An 18,261-nucleotide genomic window follows, 5' to 3' on the forward strand; every position below is an offset into this window, starting at 1 on the left:
TCCTGTGCTGGGGGTGGAGAGGGCCAGTTACTCTCCCCCTGCTCAATCAAGAGAATCACCACAGTAAAAGGTGCCTCTTTGCCCACTTAGCAGGGGTATGAGACTCTGCTCTGGGTTTGCTTCATTCCAGTCAGGAGGCACGTTCAAAATGGTGACTTGCCCAGGCGTGCAGGAAATGGGCTCTACTGAGAGCGGCTGATTATTTCCCTCACATACTCTAAAAGTCCATTTTGGGTTGGGTGCATGCTTCTAATTTTAATTCACTTTGGGGGAAAAGTTGCTCAAGTTTTTTGAAGTTTGGGAAACGCTGATAGGGTCCATCCCAAGTCGACTGGTCCACTACCTTTGCAATGTCCGTTCTTATTTGGAGTTTAGCCGCTGCAGATCTCCCCTCTCTATTCCTTTTTGGTTTTTCTTTTCTCTGATCTCCCCCTTTCCCTCATTTTCAGGAAATGGACATTGAGGAGATCTTGCGCCTGGCCGAGACGCGAGAGAATGAAGTCTCCACCAGTGCCACGGATGAGCTTCTCTCTCAGTTTAAGGTACGCATTAAAAGGCAATTAAAAGAAAGGGCCTCATTAGAAGCACAGCAGCAAAGAAGGACTCAGCTGCCCAAGTCCTTTGGGTCTTAGGCTTGCTGCCAGCACAGATGGCTTTTCAGAAAGACTCGGAGACATTTGTGTGTGCTAAGCATGTCTGCTTCTCGTTCCTGCCATGCTTGGGACAACATGCTCTTGAATTTCCCAGGCCGTTGCTGCAGGCAGAATGCCGGATTCAGGGTGCTTTTTGGACAGAGACAGCAAGTCCACTGTTATGGTGTGAAGTGCTTTCCGAAAGCGCTTCCAGCCCCAGAAGTGCACAAGCACTGAGGTGAACAGCAATGCAATCAATAATAAGCGGCCTTCTGCTGAGTCAGGCCCTCTGTCCATCTAGCTCTGTATTGTCTGCACTGACTGGCAGCAGTTTCTTAAAGGTTTCTGGCAGCAGTCTCTCCCAGCCTGACCTGGAGATGCTGCCAGGGATTGAACCTGGGGCCTTCTGCATGCAAAGCAGATGCTCTTCCACACTGCGCTATGGCCTGTCCTGGAAGAAGGTGCTTTATACAGGCAGACTATCTGATTTAGGGCTCTGAAGGTCAAAACTAGCCCTTTGAATGGTTAGACCTCTTTACACAGGTGTGCTGTGCATCCCAGTTCGGCAACCAGGCTGCCGTGTGTTGTGAAAACGGTGCTTAAGGTCAGTTGTGCACTTTCCTCCCAGGTGGCCAACTTCACAACGATGGAGGAGGACGAAGCCGAACTGGAGGAGAAATCTCAGAGAGACTGGGATGATATCATTCCTGAGGGCCAGAGGAAGAAGGTGGAGGAGGAGGAGAGGCAGAAGGAGCTGGAGGAGATATACATGCTTCCCAGAATCCGCAGCTCAGCTAAAAAGGTACAGCTGGGGCAGTGTGTGTGTGTGTGTGTGCGCCAATTTTGCAGGAGCGCAGGGGGGAAATCGCAGAATATGCTTGTGAGCACAGAATTCGGTTTCCCATGATTGTCCACACCTAATAAAATGAAAAAGAAGTTTCTACTTCCTATAGCTGGCCAAACCCCAACGATGTCTTTATTAATATGTTTAACATATATTTCCCACGCTCCCCAGAATGAGTGTTTCCCCACTTCTGGCTGCCTTCAAGGAAGCTCTTGAGACCACTCCAGTTCTTTCAGGCTTTTAGTTTTAAAAAAACTATCCTTGTTTTAATTGCTTTAACTTGTTTTTAATTGCTGGGTGGTTTTGTTTTGGTTTAAATTTTATGTAAACCACCTGGAGATGTTTAATAACAGGTGGTCTATAAATCTAAGCAATCAGTAAATAAGAATGAATAAGACAGAAGAAAGCAACAAAATCTGCACGTTATTAAAACGAAAAAGAAAGCCTAGTCTTTATTGTCAGAGATTTTCAGCCAAAACAATGTCTTTATTACTATGTAAAGGTAAAGTGTACCATTGAGTTAATTTTGACCCCTGGCGCCCACAGAGCCTTGTGGTTTTCTTTTGGGTATAATACAGGAGGGGTTGACCATTGCCTCCTCCTGCGTAGTATGAGATGATGCCTTTCAGCATCTTCCTATATTACTTCTGCCCGATATAGGTGTTTCCCATAGTCTGGGAAACATACCGGCGGGGATTTGAGCCGGATACCTCTGGCTTATTAGTCAAATCATTTCCCCGATGCGCCATTAGGCGGCATAAACCAATCCGCACCTTAATGTAAACCATGATGGTTTAAGATAGTAGCCAACACTTCTGCTTGAATATTGTGTGGTGTCATGAAGTGCTGAGGTCTTGCGGGCTCTCTGGAGAGCATGGCCTGCTTGGGGGGTCTTGCTTGACCCTCCAGTCGCCTTTGTCCTTTTGGCTCCTGCAGGCTCAGGCCAACGACAGCGATTCGGATGTCGAGATGAAGCGGAAGCTGCAGAGATCGTCCGGCTCTGAGAGCGAGACGGACGATTCGGACGACGATAAGAGACCCAAGCGCAGAGGGCGGCCCCGGAGTGTCCGGAAGGACATGGTAGAAGGCTTCACGGACACAGAAATCAGGAGGTCAGTGCTGAGCCCGAGCAGGCATGACAGAGGGCAGTTGTTGGCTTTTGTGTGTATTTATGGCTCAGCCTGATATGAACATGGGAAGCTCTCGGGTGAGGGCATGGACGGCTTAGGAGGCCGTCCTCCTCAGGTCTGTTTGGAAGTGAGTCCCACTAGGTTCAATGGGACTGACTCCCAGGAAAGTGCACAGGATTAGCCAAAATCACAGGGACATTGTAAGATGCCTTCTACTGAGTTTGACCATTGGGCCGTCTAGCTCAGTACTGTCTGCACTGGCTGGCAGTGGCTCTCCAGAGTTCCAGGAAGGAGTCTTTCTCAGCCCTGCCTGGAGACACCAGGGCTTGAACCTGGGACCTTCTGCATTCCACTGAGCTGCAGCCCCATGGCAGGAAAGTAGGAAGCTGCTTCATACGGAGTCATGCCCTTGATCCATCTAGCTCAGTATCATCTAAACCAGGCCTGCTCAACTTTGGCCCTCCTGCAGATGTTGGCCTACAACTCCCATTATTCCCGGCTATTGGCCACTGTGGCTGGGGATTATGGGAGCTGTAGTCCAAAAACAGCTGGGCGGCCTAAGTTGAGCAGGCCTGAGCTAGACTGACTGGCAGAGGCTCTCCAGGGTTTCAGGCAGAAGACTTTCTTAGCCCTACCTGGAGATGCTTCCAGGGATTGAACTTGTGACCTGCATGCCAACGGGTTCTCTACCACTGAGCTGCGGCCCCATCCGCAAGAATGTAGGAAGCTCTCCGGGGCTTCCGTTAGGACTTCCCCTCAGTCCGGCCTGGATATGCCAGGGATAAAGCATTGTCTGAACTGATGCAACCCTATCAGACGGAAGATGCATATTGTGGACGTCTCTGATGGCTGTTGCTTGTTTAAATCCTTTCAGGTTTATCAAGGCCTACAAGAAATTTGGCGTTCCTTTGGAGCGGTGAGTGCCTATAGATTTGGTCTCGTGAAAACTGACGTGCTAACTAAGTCAGTTGGCTTTCCGAAGCCCACATTGCAAGCAGCTGGGTGTGCTTTCTTTTTTCCGTTTCGTTCATTTCCTTTCGTTTATTACTTACATCCTGTTTTTCCTTCCCGAGAAGCCAAGTGTAGTTCTATTATAATCAATGTGTTTGTCTTTAAAGTTTCAAAAGATTCTCTGTTGTGGTTTTTTTTTTTTTAATGTTGCAGCAGATGCATACAGTGAAAGTCAAAACAATGCACAATATCAAAACAGTGAAACAATATTACAAAACAGAGCCATGCAGCCAATGAAACTCAGATACACCAGTACAATAAATAATTAAATTCATAAAATGCAAAAGAGCATCCAAAACGCAAAAGAACCATGAACAATATAACAAAGCAGAGCCTTGTAGCAGAAATGAAGCTCAGATAAAGCAAGGCAATACAATATTAATCTCATAAAATGCAAAAGATCAGTAAACTGTATAACAAAACAGAGCCATGTAGCAGAAATGAAGCTCAGATTAAGCAGGGCAATAAATCTGCTAAATTCATATATTTACAACTTTTAAAAAGGCACTGAAGACACATTTGTTCACCCAGGCTTTTAAGTAGATTTATAGTTTTAGTAGTTTTTAAAGTTGGGTTTTAAATGATTTTAATGTTGTAATCATTTTTAATTTTATTTAATTTGTATTGTTTTTGTTGTACACTGCCCAGAGATGCAGGTTTTGGGTGGTAAATAAATATGTTAAATAAATAAATAAAATTAATAAATATATTCAGTAACAATTCCATTTAAACATTTTTTAGACCTCTTTAATGCGTAAAATAGAATAAAATAAACAGATCTTCCAAAATCGAGCAAACGTGTTTCAATGTCCAAACACCATTATCCTCTATTTCAAGCTGCTGAAACACTTAAAATTAAATACAGTAACTGCAGCTGAAGTAACCAATCCAAGAGCAGGAGAAAAGGGAGGAGTGGGAAATGAGCAGCTCTCCAATGTTAACTGTTTATTCGCCCTTTGCTGGCCAATAGATTTCATTGCCTCTCTCATTTCCTTCTGAACATTAATGATTGGTAATGTTAGAGCATTGATAATGGTGTTTGGACATTGAAACACATTTACTTAATTTCGGAAGATCTGTTGTTTATTTTATCCTATTTTATACATTGAAGAGGTTTTGTGTGAAGAAAGGAAGTATGCGTATATCATTGCCATTATATTGTCTTATTCGAATTCAATTTAATATACAATTTGTAACAGCAGTCCAACACACCTAGTGAATCTCTCACTGCAATAATATTTACATTTCGGAACTATGAAAAAACGAGTTAATAGACTCCACAACATGTACAAAACAAAACTTTTCCTTCGATTAAAAAAAAAACCTACACCAAAAGATGCAAACTTTTAAAGCGTATATGGATGAAAGTGGAGATGGGGAAGGAAGTAGGAAATATTGTTTAGTTTTTGGTGTGATGTTTTTAAACACCACCCTGATTTCCTTGAATTAAAGCAGGGGAAAATAAGACAGAAAATAGGATTGACTCAGGCAGCGTGATCAGCACCCGGATTCCGCCGTATTATTCCGAATCTGCTTTTCCGTCGCCTTCTGCTTATGGTTTACTGCTATGGTGCTCTGCCAGTAGAGCACACAGGAAATATCTGGTGCAAATTTTGTCCTGAGGGTTGACATTTTATGTGCATGAAGTCTGGAGAGAATTCCCATCAAGAGGTTAGGTTGGGAATTTCTGGGTGGGTTTTCTTGGTGGCGAATGTGTGTACACAAAAATGCAGATGTTCACCCTAAGAGGGGCTAGATGTCAACAGCCTAATCAACCACAAGGCCTGTTTCTTGGGTGTCAAGCTTCTGTATCTCTGTCCTTGCAACTATATTTCTGTCCAGGCTGGAGTGTATCGCCCGGGATGCGGAGTTGGTAGACAAGTCGGTGGCTGACCTGAAGCGTTTGGGGGAACTCCTTCACAACAGCTGCGTCTCAGCGATGCAGGAATACGAAGAGCAGCTGAAGGAGAACCTGGCGGAAAGTGAGTGGAACGGCTTCCTCCGTGGGTTCCTTCGGCTTGCTGGTTGGACGTGTTTGGGGACTTGCAAGAATCCCGTGTGCTTCTGGGTGCTGAATTGGCAGCATTCCAGAGGCCAGCTGAGTGGTTGGCTAGACATCACAACATCCAGAATGCACGCACTCGGCGAACGGATATGGCAACCCAAAATGCAAGCACAGCTTTATAGATAGATTGTTGCTGTTCTTAAACTTTACTGACATCACAAATAAGGAATACAATAGACCAGAAAGATTTAAAATGAAGGCAGACATCCCAACTAAGGAAGCACCAGAACTGCTGCTTTATTCTAGGAACATAGGAAGCTGTCTTGTTACCGAGTCAGACCCTCGGCCCATATAGCTCAGTACTGTCCACACAGACTGGCAGCGGCTCTCCAAGGTTCCAGGCAGGAGTCTTTCCCAGCCCTACTTGGAGATGCTGCCAGGGATTAAACCTGGGGCCTTCTGCATGCATGCAAAGCAGATGTTCTACCACTGAGCTCCAGCTCCAGCACCCCCCGAAAACTGTGGAAGCTGCCTTCTACTGAGTCAGACCCCTGGTCCATCTAGCTCAGCATTGTCTGCACAGACTGGCAGCAGCTCTCTGCTGAGTTCTGGCACACGCCTGGGAAGGGTGATTTTGCTGATCTCCTCTGCCCCTGGAAGCACTCTGTTCAACCTGGAAGTCGGCCCTGAGGGTTTCATAGCCTTCCAGGACCTACCTCGGGATTGCAGGAAGTGCTTCAGGGAAAGCGTGCCGTCAGATCAGTTTCGATTCCTGGTGCCCACAGAGCCCTGTGGTTTTCTTTGCTAGAATCCAGGAGGGCTTGACCATTGCCTCCTCCCATGCAGTATGAGATGATGCCTTTCAGCACCTTCCTATATCGCTGCTGCCCGATATAGTACCAGCAGGGATTTGAACCAGCAGCCTTCTGCTTGTTAGTCAAGCATTTCCCTGCTGCACCACTTAGGGTGACTTAATATCAGGATAGATAAGCCTCCCCCCGCCGCCTTAATTTTACTGTATGAGGGTAATATGGATCGAATAGATGGTTTTTGCTGGATTTGTGTTGTGTTTATTTTTTCTTGTATTTTGGAAAAATGTTCAGAAACAAATAAATTAAAAGAGTCTGCAACGGAGCTGTGTGAAAACGATGCTTAAAAAATTAAAAATATGTGTGACGCTAAGCTAGAATTCCTGCTAAGAAATGCCCAGGCAGATTGGGCCAAAACAGTGTCCACATTTTTGGAGTGCCCCCCCCCCCCCACTTTTTGGGGGAACCATGTGCTGGCACTGATGACCACAGAGCCAGAGTGTTGAAACCCTCTTGATCCTTGCAGGCATGTTTTTGTTATGTATACATTGCCCTTTTAGACTGCCCCCATCAACCAGCTCTCACAGCTCTTGTCCCTGCCCCAGTGATACTGAGCTGACAGTGCAGGTGGCTTTTTCCCACCTTTCCAGACAAAGGACCAGGAAAGCGGAGAGGCCCCACCATTAAGATTTCTGGCGTCCAGGTGAACGTGAAAGCCATCATCCAGCACGAGGAGGAGTTTGCGATGCTGTACCAGACGATCCCCACTGATCCGGAAGAGAGGACAAAGTGAGTTGGCGGGGTTAGGGTGGCGGGGAAGGACACAAGAACCGTCTTTACCTGAATCGAAGATGACCCTGAATTTAAGACGACCTGCTTAAAAAGTAGAGCTTAAAGACAGGTCATACCTGCATTTACTCAAAAGGAACAGGACCCTGAATTTAAGACGAGCTCTTGATTTCTAATATCAAAGAACTTGTGTGGGGGGGAACCTAGTCTTGGATTCAGGTAAATACAGCACAGAAAAGGGAGAGGCTCAGCCTGGTTGATGATTGGCCATGGAACGTTGAGGCCCACCGCTGATGCCTGCTCTTGGCTCTCTGGGGAGGGCTGGGACCCCTTGCTTTCCTCACTGGCTGGCGGCTGCCATTTTTTTTTCCTACGGTGCCTCCGATGTTAATGTCATTTCCGGGCATTGAGGGTGGCTGCCAGCTTCTGAGATGTCTAAAGCCAGCCAAAAATGTACCCAGCGGCCTCTGGCTTGCTTTGACGAGCAAAATATCCATCATTCCGGCTGGTCGATGGACGGCCCTTTGTATTATTGGGGTGCTGCCCGGCGTCTGCAGAAATGCGTTGCCTTCAGAAATGCATTGACCCTGCTTCGCAAAGGGAACAATTCATGTTTGCTACCACAAGACCAGCTCTCCTCCCCGAGAACTCCTAATCAGACCAGCATAGGGACATGGGACGCTGCCTTGGACCGAGTCACGCATTGGCCAGGCCAGCTCAGGGTTGTCTACACTGACTGGCAGCGGCTTCTCCAGGGTTTCAGGCCAGGCGTCTTTCGCAGCCCTCCTGGGACCTTCTGAATTCAAAGCTGGGCTGTACCTCTGAGTGATGGCCCCAGTCACTTCCTCCTCCAAGCAGGATTCTGAAGGGCTAGGGATTTTTCCTCATTGTTATGCATGCATGTACGTATGTATGTATGTATGTATGTATTCATTCGATTTCTATACCACCCTTTCAAAACTGGCTCAAGGCGGTTTACATTAAAATAAAACAATTAAAATCAATCAACAGTTAAAAACAGGGACTATAAACGACCATAAAACAACAATTAAAACATTCAGCACAGTTTAAAAACCCTGGAAAAACCAGGTTACAGCAGATTAAAAACATTCACAACAATTAAAAGCCCTGGAAGGCCCAGCCAAACAGATAGGTTTTGAGGGCTCTCCCAAAGGCATTGTTGTGAGGAGTGGCTGACTTGAGCAAGCATGACTTGTCCCCTTAGCTAAGCAGGGTCCACCCTGGTTGCATATGGATGGGAGACGAGAAGTGTGAGCAGAACTGGAAGATATTCCTCTCAGGGGATGGAGCCACTCTGGGAAGAGCAGAAGGTTCCAGGTTCCCTCCCTGGCAGCATCTCCAAGATAGGGCCGAGAGAGATTCCTGCCTGCAACCTTGGAGAAGCCGCTGCCAGTCTGTGAAGGCAATACTGAGCTAGATGGACCAATGGTCTGACTCAGTATATGGCAGCTTCCTGTGTTTTCCTATGTCTGCGGGGAGTTTTAAAAAAATAAGTAAAACAGCATTCAAAAATCTCATACTCCACTACAGCTTGAGTATTATGGCTGCTTGGTCACCTCAGGAATCCGTCCTCTTGCTCTGCCTTTCACGCAGGCCTCTATAGGCAGGAGTAGAGATGAAACGTACAGAAAAGGGTTGCCCTTTCATGCATCTACTCTCCAATCGCTGTTGCAGGTTCTGCCTGGCCTGCCGTGCCAAAGCCGCCCACTTTGACGTGGACTGGGGTGTAGAGGACGACTCACGGTTGTTGCTGGGCATTTACGAGCACGGCTACGGGAACTGGGAGCTCATCAAGTCAGACCCAGAGCTCAAACTGACTGATAAGGTAAAAGAAATGTCATGGGTGTGTGCAACCTGGTTCACACAATAGTTCGAATCTAGGTTTAATGCGGGTTACCAAGATTAAAGTGCTTGTGTGAACCCACACCAAGGTGGTTTATGGCTTGAGATGAATCTGAGATTCCCTCCTCAACCTAATTTATTTCTGTCCCGCTTCTTAAAATGTTAGAAGCTCAATAAACCTATTCCTGGTCACCAAATATACACACCAGGTCTCCCAACTCTCCCTCCTTGAGTTTTTATCAAGCTTGTTGGCGTCATCGTTTTGGCCACGTGCGAGGTTTGGCTGCAGCTGGGCCAGTCTAACCATCTGCTGCCACCAAAAAGTCTATTAAACCAGTGTGACTGCTTAGGCTTACAGTCACTAAACCCTCTGTCATTGAAAAACAAGACCAAAACTTAATCGTGTGGTAAAGAGGGCGGGCGTGAGGTGGGATTTAAATAACTGACAGAGGCTCCAGAAAATATATTAGAAACAAGAACAGGTTTACTTGAGATACAAAGGTTTCAGAAATGCAAAAAGAGAAAAGAAAGAAAGAAAAAAAGTACAGGGAGATGAAAGGCTAGGTTGTCAAGAGTACAGAAATTACGAATACAGCCAGCAATCTTGCTAGCCTTCTCTCACAAGGCCTAGCAGGATTCAGTAAGACCACCTCCCTCACTGCTAACTTCCCTAGCAGTTTCAGCCCGATCTTATACAGCTCGCGTTCTGCCTTCTGGCTCACACAACACCCCGCAGCAAAATGTCTTCTCTTCCTCATCTCTCCTCTCCCTCTCTTCCTGGCCTGTAGTACCGTCTCCCTTTTATTCAGTCCTAAAGGGATACCTTGGCCAATGAGAGAGTTTGTTACCCAAGGCAGGTAGAACCTTCTTTCACGGAAGGGAGACCACGAATAGTAACAGTTTACAACTTTCCCCCAAAACTCTGCAGCTGACAACCTTTGCCTCAGAGCTGCTTGTCAGAGGCAGCAACATTTTTAAACCCTTACAGAGCTTGGAGTGGACACAGAACCAGGCAAGTACACACCCAATTGCAAAGCATAAAACAAAGTGGGACGGGGTCTTTCCTGCACAGCATGGCTTTCCGTATCCCGTGTTTGGATGGTTGTATGTGACAGGGAGTGTGTACTGGATTGTCTCTGTCGGATGACTGCTTGCATTAATGTCTGATGTTGATTTTTTTTTAATGTCTTGGTTATAGATCCTGCCTGTCGAGACAGACAAAAAGCCGCAAGGGAAGCAGCTCCAGGCTCGAGTTGACTACCTGCTGAAGCTACTCAAGAAAGAAATGGAGAAAAAGGACGGCGTGAAAGAGCCAGAAGAGGTCAGTGCACCAGATGGGGCCATGTGTATTTCTTCGGTTAAGTGCCTTGAACTCTTGAACAGAGGGAAACAGGGAAAATTTTCAATTAAAAAAACAATCAAATAACTTTTGCACACTTCCGTGAGATTATACTATGAGCAGGCAACATTCAGGTTCCTAGATTCTGTAGGGAGAGACAGAGACTTAAAAACAAGAGAGCGTGTTTAGTGCCTTGGTGCAGGCAACCAACAGAGCCATAATTTATTTGTTTGCTTCTACTATATATCTATATCTATATCTATATCTATATCTATATCTATATCTATATCTATATCTATATCTATATCTATATATATGCCACCTTTCTGCAACTAAAATCACGCTCAGGGCAGCTTTTACAGTACACAGGATAATACAACCCCAGAATAAGAAAACAAACTAACTTTAGATCATTGTGAACGAGTCATGGAAAGCCCTGAGCTGGTGTGTTCTCCCCTCCTCTTCCTTTTTCAAGGGGAGCAGATTGACGGTTTCCTTTCACAGTTTGGAAGACACATCCGTCTCCAGTTATGTCCAGGAAACTGTGGTTTAGTATATGTTGTCAGGTGAATCAGGATCTGAAACTATGGTTTGATCCTGGTTTATCTGGACAAAACAGGTTTCCGAGACTGAACAAAACAGGAAAATGCGGTTTATTTTGTGGGAAACGTTCTCCTCGGGAGAGGGGAGGGGGAGGAGAGGAGGCTGGGGCTCCTTGTGGCCGTATCATCTGAACTGGTCTTGTGGGAAATCTCGGAACTGGGGATAAAGCCAAGCAGGATTCTCAGTGGTCAAAGGGTAGGCGACCTGGTGTGCTTTATGCAGAAGGCTCTGAATTGGAGTCTAAACACCCAGAAGGGGTGCTTCTCTCAGAAGTTGGCAAGTTGGTCTTGCTGTCAGCCTTAACCAGCTTCTCTCTTGCCTTTAGAACAAGGTGAAAAAGAGGAAGCCACGAGTCAAGAAAGAGAACAAATCTCCCAAAGGCAGAGATGAGCAGGGAAATGAGCTCTCTTCTCCTCGGCATTCGGACAACCCTTCAGAAGAAGGAGAGGTCAAGGTAAGTTGACCTTGGCCAGTCTGCTGTGTGTGTTCATTTTCTCATGGCACAGTTCAATAAAAATACTATCAGGAGCCAGTTTGTATAATGGGATTTTGGAGGGATTATTTTCATAGATTCTGAGTGTGAGGAAATGGACTAGTGAGTCAGAACCTCCCTCCCTCCCTCCCTGTCTTTCTCTTCCTCACTCCAAGCAAGGACTCAGGATAGGGCTCTTCAAATGAGCAGGTTTATGCTTGATAGTCGTGCTCCTTTATCAGTGTCTTCAAAAGTCAGGGACAGGGAGCAGGTTTAGACCCTTTCAGCTCTGTCTCCAGTTATTGAACAGCTTGGTCCCACAGAACTGGACACTTTTTAAAAAACCTGTCCCGCCATAGATAATGCAAGAATCACCTTCATGTTGCATGAGTTTTCCAGACTCAGAGAGCGCCTTCACATCCTAATGCCGTGTTCCGTCACTGAATGTCACTGTTGTGCTATCTCTTGGTGAATTCGAATGCATTATAGTGCATTGTAGTGACACCTTGTGGCAGAACACAGCCATTACAGCACAGGTCAGAACACCTACTGGTATATTGCTTACTCCTGTGGGCTCTAGTACCAGCAGATATCTGGGTATGAGACAAGATAGGATGAAACACTAATGCTAGAGCCTGTGTTGGATGTCAGGTTTCTCCCTTCTTCCTAGGAGGATGGCTTGGAAAAAAGCCCTGTGAAAAAGAAGCAGAAGAAAAAGGAGAACAAAGAGAACAAAGAAAAACAGACCACAAGCAGGAAAGAAAAGGAAGGCGAGAAAGAGAAAAGGAAAACAAAAGAGAAAAAGGAAAAGGTATTGCGTATCTTTTGTACAGAACTGGTGCATTCTGCATAGCTCTGGCTGCTTTCCCTAGAATAGGCCGCTTTGGCTTCCCTTGTTTATTTGTTTAGTATTTATTTAAGTAAGTAAGTAAATTTATATACCGCCCCATACAAAAAAGTCCCTCGGCAGTTCACAATATAATTTAAAACTGGTTTGCATCTGAATGTTCATAATTTGGCAACTGGCATATGTGAATGGCCTATGAACTGCCTCTCTATGCGCAGGATTTTAAATTTAAGAACATAAGAACAGCCCTGCTGGATCAGGCCCAAGGAAGCCCATCTAGTCCAGCATCCTGTTTCACACAGTGGCCCACCAGATGCCTCTGGGGAGCCCACAGGCAGCTGTTGAGGGCATGCCTTCTCTCCTGCTATTGCTCCCCTGCACCTGCAGCTCTCGTGTATAACCCCATTCACACTTGCACACACCCTACTTGATCAGTGTACACACAACAGCCGTCAGCTAAACATGTAGACGGAACTACTGAACACCTCAATGGAAAAGTGGAATCTTTCACCCGATGTGAAAGCTAAGCACGCTGCCAAGATGCTGCATTCTGCACCTGACGCAATATTCAGTGCTCCCGTAGAATTATGGCACACCCCTAGAACTTTTGTTGTTGTTCTTCTGCAGTCTAAAGGCAGCGAGGGCAAATCTGGAAGCAAGGGGAAGAGATCTCAGGGCCCTGTCCACATTACAGCTGGAAGTGAACCCATCCCTATTGGAGACGAGGAAGACGATGACTTGGACCAGGAAACCTTCAGCATAGTAAGTGTTTGCTCAGAAAGGTGTGTTGAGCATCCAGGGAAGTATGACTCACCGCCCCACATCCATTCATTATAGTTTTAGCAAGGAACTTAATTTTTTTTAAAAAAATGCATAAGCATCACCAACAGCTTAATTCAAAATATAAGATAAAGATGTTAACCAATCATTAAGAAAGAAAAAGAGTGAAAAGAAACCCCACCCCGCCCCAGCTAACTCCTGAGTTGTTATTTCCCAAATCGACAATTTCATAAAAGTGGGTGGTTTTTTTTAATACAGAGGGGAAATGGAAAGCAGAGCCTTCAGCAGTTGTGGCTGGGGATGATGGGAGTTGTAGTCCTACAGAAGCTGGAGAGCTTTGGGTTGGCCACTGCTGGAGTAAAGGTTTCCAGCCCCGATGGGTTCAGCTAGCAGACATCTTGTTTCTGAACGCTTCAGAGTAGTCGGTTCTTGGACGGAAGAGCCCAGAACTTCCAAATCCTTGGTTTAGCTTCTCTCGGAAACCATCTTTGAGTTGCCTCCCAGAATGCGTGTCAGATTAGAAGATAAGCAGTAGAAAAGAAGAAGCTGGGCACATTTCCCCCCAAGTGCCATGGCTGATCTCTTCCTTCTATTCTCCGCCCAGTGCAAGGAGAGGATGAGGCCGGTCAAGAAAGCTCTGAAGCAGCTGGACAAGCCGGACAAAGGGCTGTCGACCCAGGAGCAGTTGGAGCACACACGGAGCTGCCTCCTGAAGATCGGCGACCGCATCGCAGAGTGCCTGAAAGCTTATTCCGACCAGGAGCACATCAAGCTCTGGAGAAGGTAACCCCGTCGCTCCATCTGGCTGCTAAGCCTTGCGTCACGCTTTGGTGTGACCAAGAGCCTGCATGGGGGTGAGAGCACGCAAAGGGGTGAGCGTGGCTCTCTAGGGCTCCCGTTGACCTCTGTGCAGCAAAGCAGCTGGCCTGTGACATGGAGCACAGGTCGAGAGGGCCATGTGCTGTTCCGGGCGTCCCAGCTCAGAAAGGATCCCTTGGAGCTGGGAAAGGGGCAAGGAAAGGCACCCACGAGGGTCAGAAGCCCTGAGCATCTTCCCTACGAGGACAGGTGAACACGGAGAGCGTGGATAGGGAGACGCGTTTATCCCTCTCACATTACTAGAATTTGGGGTTATCCCGTGAAACCGATTTGCAGGAGATTCCAGTCAGACAAAAGAAGGTGCTTCTTTGCACAGGGCAAAACCTACACTGGATTTACTGCCGCAGGAGGTGGTGATGGGGCTCTGACTTAGATGATGACTTACAGAGTGTCCCTGGGCACATGCAGAGGGGGCCTCTCTGTCACCACTGACCAGCCCCAGGGGGATGGGACGTCTAGGCTAGGCTGATGGAGGAAGATGGGAATCAGCAGTCTCTCTTCAGCTGTTTGCACGTTTAGAGGGGGAAATAATCTGTTTGCCTCCTCCCAGGAACCTGTGGATATTTGTGTCCAAGTTCACAGAATTTGATGCGAGGAAATTGCACAAGCTGTATAAAATGGCACACAAGAAGCGATCCCAGGACGAGGAGGTGAGGTTGGAAATGCAAACTCTGTGTGTGTGTGTGTGTGTGTGTGTGTGTGTGTGTGTGTGTGTGTAAGTGTGTGTAAATATTCTGATCAAGGTTTTCTGTAATGGATTCCCAGACGTCGTTGACTATGACGTCTATCATCCCCAGACAAAGACTGTTGCAGCTAGGGATCATGGGAGTTGTAGTCAAGAACATCTGGGAATCCCTGTTACAAGGAACACGGATCCTGACACAGTCTTAGAAATTAGAATGCGCTTGAGTAAAGCTTTCAGTAGTCAAAGCTGAGCGTCTTAGTTTGGTCCAGATCCTCTTTCTCTTTGTTCCCAGCTTCTGCTTGTATCTTTTGAAATGGCTACTAGCAGCTGTGGCTGATCCTTCCTTGTTTAAATATTTAAGTTCAGATCCTTTTGGCTATTAGTAAAATGTTTAGACAGCATGTAAAATGAACACGGTGTGCTTTTTTAGTTTAGTTTTCTAAATATGCTGAACGTTCTGAATCGGATTTCAGCTGATTTAGGGGGCACCAGAGAAGGTTCTGGAATACTTTCTGATTCTGGAAAAAACCCCAATTGTCCTTCATTGGGGCAACTCAAATTAAGGTGAATACAAGATAATTTATAAAGGAAGTACGTATCTTGGTTGTCCAAGAGCCGAAGACTAGAAATATTTGAGAGAGAGAAAACACACCAGGATGCCCTAGAGAGTTTTCTTGCATGTGATGGAAATAAAGCCCGCCTTAGAAAGGTTGCAGCGTTGACAGGTTTCGATAAGGATAGGGATGTGAAGTGTGGTGTTTAGTATGCTTGGACATTGTCCTAATTCCCCCTACTAAATTCCCATCAAGGGCCTCCAGCAACTTCTTCTCAATTAAGGGCCAGTTAATTTGGAGGGCCAGATGGACGAAAGAATGAGAAAAGCAGCTGGGCCCCAAGACAACTCTACTTTGCTTATAGAAAGTGGTGTTTTTATGATACTCCCACTAGGAGATGATCTCACAATCCCGGCTGCTGCCAGACCTAAAATAGGTTTATCTCCCGTTTCCCAAATGATGACGCAACAGTCCAGAGACCTTTGGTGGACCTTTTAGGTCAGCTGCTCCTCTGCGGTTAGATGCTTTCTTGACCCCAGGCTGTTTGTATCCTCTGCTATCCAGGGACCTTCCCCAGTTCTGGAATTTCCTTCTCAAGCATCTTCCTTCATTGCCCTAAAATGTAATCAGAATTCCAGTTATCCTAAGGTAGGAGTGGGCAGAAGGAACATAGGATTCTGTTGAGAGCCTGGGTGGTTTACAGTCAATTGGTTGTCGACTCTTTAATAAAAGTAACCAGAAAAGGCCTCCCACAAAAAGCCCAATCAATTTAAAAAATAAAAATAAAAAGTCTGCTGAAATGAATAAAGCTTGTGGGGGGAAGACCCAGAGTGGATTTTTGTGGAAGGGACTGTGAGCTAGAGATGTGCACAACTTGTTTCAGCATCTCCAATTCGAGGCATCGAAACGATTCGAGAGCCAAAGTGGAAGTGGTGCGGGGTGGTGGTGGACCCTTTAAATGGAGGGAGGCAGGACTTTACCTGTCTCTCTGTTGCACCACCACAGCCTTGCACGATCCATCCCAAACATCCCCACTGCTCTGTTCCTAGCAGCGGCACCATGTGGTGGCTTCCTGTTTCGGGACAGGAAGTTCCCTGTTCCCAGCTTCCCACTGTCTTCGTGTAAATGGTGTCCGTGTGTGCGCGGACACCATTTTGAGTGCTCAGCAATGTTGACGAAGGCCCTGGCTGGATGCTGGGAACTTCCTGTTCCCAGACAGGAAGCCCCCGCACACCATCGTTGCTAAGAATGGAGTGGTGGGGATGTTTGGGATAGATAACGCTGCGCTGTGGCTGCGGCATGGCGTAGGGGTAGGTAAGACCTGCCTCTGTTTAAAGCACCCGCTGCCCTCCGCCCCGGATGCTCACAAAGTGTTTTGTGCACATCCCTACTGTGAGCTGGTACCCAAAGGAAATCCCTGGCCTGAGCATGTGCTCAGAGGTACCCTGCACCTTAATTCTCGGTGTTTGTCCCCTTGATCTTGCCTGGAGCCTCTATTTTGCCCTGTCTTCCATTGGTAGAACTCGGGGTTCTAGTGAAAAGCAAAGTGGGTCCTATAGACTTGAAGTCTGTCCAGATTTGTCATAAGGTGCCTATTCTAATTGGTGTTAGGAGCGTGCAGTTTATTATCCTGTTTATTATCCTCTAAACCAGTGCTGCACAACATTGGTCCTCCAGGTGTTGTTGGACTACAACACCTATCATCCCCGGCCATAGCGGCCCAAAGTCAGGGATGATGGGAGCTGTAGTCAGGAGTTCTGAAGCTGTGCAGCTCTGCTCTAAACTCATCAGTCAACTAAGAAAAGGGCATGTACCTTGGCCCAGCGACAAAGTTGTGTGGAAGGGCCCAGAGAGCTGGTCTTGTAAGGTGAGGCTCAGTCAGAGCCAGTTCCCAGAAGCCTTTTCTACCTTGAATGCGTGTTTAACTCCCCACCCCCTCACCCTCTTCCTCCCAACCCGGCTTGTTATCTTCAGCAAGAGCAGAGGAAAAAAGAGGAGGCCTCGGGAGGCAAGAAGCCCTTCCGGCCAGAGCCTTCGAGTTCCAGCCGGGATTACGACATGTCTCAGATCCCTCACGGCCCTCATTCGCAGAAGCTCCACCCGCCTCTGCCACACCCTTCCCAGATGCACGGTCACCCACGGGACAACTACATCCACCCAAACAAGAGGCATTTCAGTAACGCAGGTGAGAGGCTCAAAGGAAGCCAACAAAGAGATCCCCCCGCCCCATGCTTACACCTTTGGGGACTTTTTCCCTCCCAAGTACTGACTCAAAAGGTTAGAATTCCACCTGACGGCCTCAGAGGCGAGGCAGCGAGGTCCTTTCCATTGGCCTGGCTGCGGTCAGCTGCTGTCTGACTTCTCCCCACCCCCTGGAACATTCCACTTGGTCATCCTGTTACGAAAGCACCGGCACCTGAATTTCCTTGTTAATAATAACAAAGAGTCCTACCTTTATTTATTGACCGGCCCAGGACAATTGTTCTCTGGGCACCTTGCAAATAAAACACACAATGGAAGGAAACATGCAGATGAAAGCACATTAAAAACAAAAAGCTACAATAAAATGCAAAAGCGGTTTTCTTTTTAAAGCCTGGGTGAACAAGAAGGTCTTCATCTGGCATCTAAAAAAACAAAGTCATGGTGCCAGGTGAGCCTCACTGGGGAGGCTATTCCAGGAACAGGGTGCCACCACCGAAAAGGCCCTCTCCCTGGTCACCACCTGTCTCACTGGATTTGGTAGGGGCACTCAGAGCTGGGCCTTCGCAGATCTTAAGCTCTGGGTACGGACGTATGGGGCAAGGTGCTCTTTCTCTTCTGCCCTCATTCAATTTTCCTTTTGTGCTGTGCCTCTTAGAAAGTAAATCATTATTTTAAATGGTGAACCACCTGGACTGCTTTGGCCCAAAGGTGGCTGTCTATCAGTCAATCATTTGGATGGGTGACTATATGTGGGCATTGTAAGATATTCCCCTGAGTGGGTTGGGCAGAGCATCAGGGGTAGAGCATCTGCAGGCTT

General features: G+C 46.9%; 1 protein-coding gene across 6 annotated transcripts in view; it reads left to right on the forward strand.

Moving 5' to 3' along the window:
• The window catches only part of CHD2 (chromodomain helicase DNA binding protein 2), a 69,419-nt gene that overhangs the window by 46,794 nt on the left and 4,364 nt on the right, over nucleotides 1-18,261 (forward strand). For all 6 annotated transcript variants that reach the window (XM_053273192.1, XM_053273193.1, XM_053273191.1 and 3 more), the window contains 14 exons: nucleotides 450-542; nucleotides 1,261-1,434; nucleotides 2,413-2,588; nucleotides 3,481-3,522; nucleotides 5,460-5,599; nucleotides 7,082-7,220; nucleotides 8,916-9,066; nucleotides 10,282-10,404; nucleotides 11,351-11,479; nucleotides 12,168-12,308; nucleotides 12,972-13,106; nucleotides 13,729-13,907; nucleotides 14,554-14,653; nucleotides 17,217-17,427. In XM_053273192.1, the coding sequence (XP_053129167.1) occupies nucleotides 450-542; nucleotides 1,261-1,434; nucleotides 2,413-2,588; nucleotides 3,481-3,522; nucleotides 5,460-5,599; nucleotides 7,082-7,220; nucleotides 8,916-9,066; nucleotides 10,282-10,404; nucleotides 11,351-11,479; nucleotides 12,168-12,308; nucleotides 12,972-13,106; nucleotides 13,729-13,907; nucleotides 14,554-14,653; nucleotides 17,217-17,427 (1,933 nt within the window). The remainder of the gene's footprint in view (nucleotides 1-449; nucleotides 543-1,260; nucleotides 1,435-2,412; nucleotides 2,589-3,480; nucleotides 3,523-5,459; nucleotides 5,600-7,081; nucleotides 7,221-8,915; nucleotides 9,067-10,281; nucleotides 10,405-11,350; nucleotides 11,480-12,167; nucleotides 12,309-12,971; nucleotides 13,107-13,728; nucleotides 13,908-14,553; nucleotides 14,654-17,216; nucleotides 17,428-18,261) is intronic.

The sequence above is a fragment of the Hemicordylus capensis genome, chromosome 10 (assembly GCF_027244095.1).
Source record: "Hemicordylus capensis ecotype Gifberg chromosome 10, rHemCap1.1.pri, whole genome shotgun sequence".
Lineage (NCBI taxonomy): Eukaryota > Metazoa > Chordata > Lepidosauria > Squamata > Cordylidae > Hemicordylus > Hemicordylus capensis.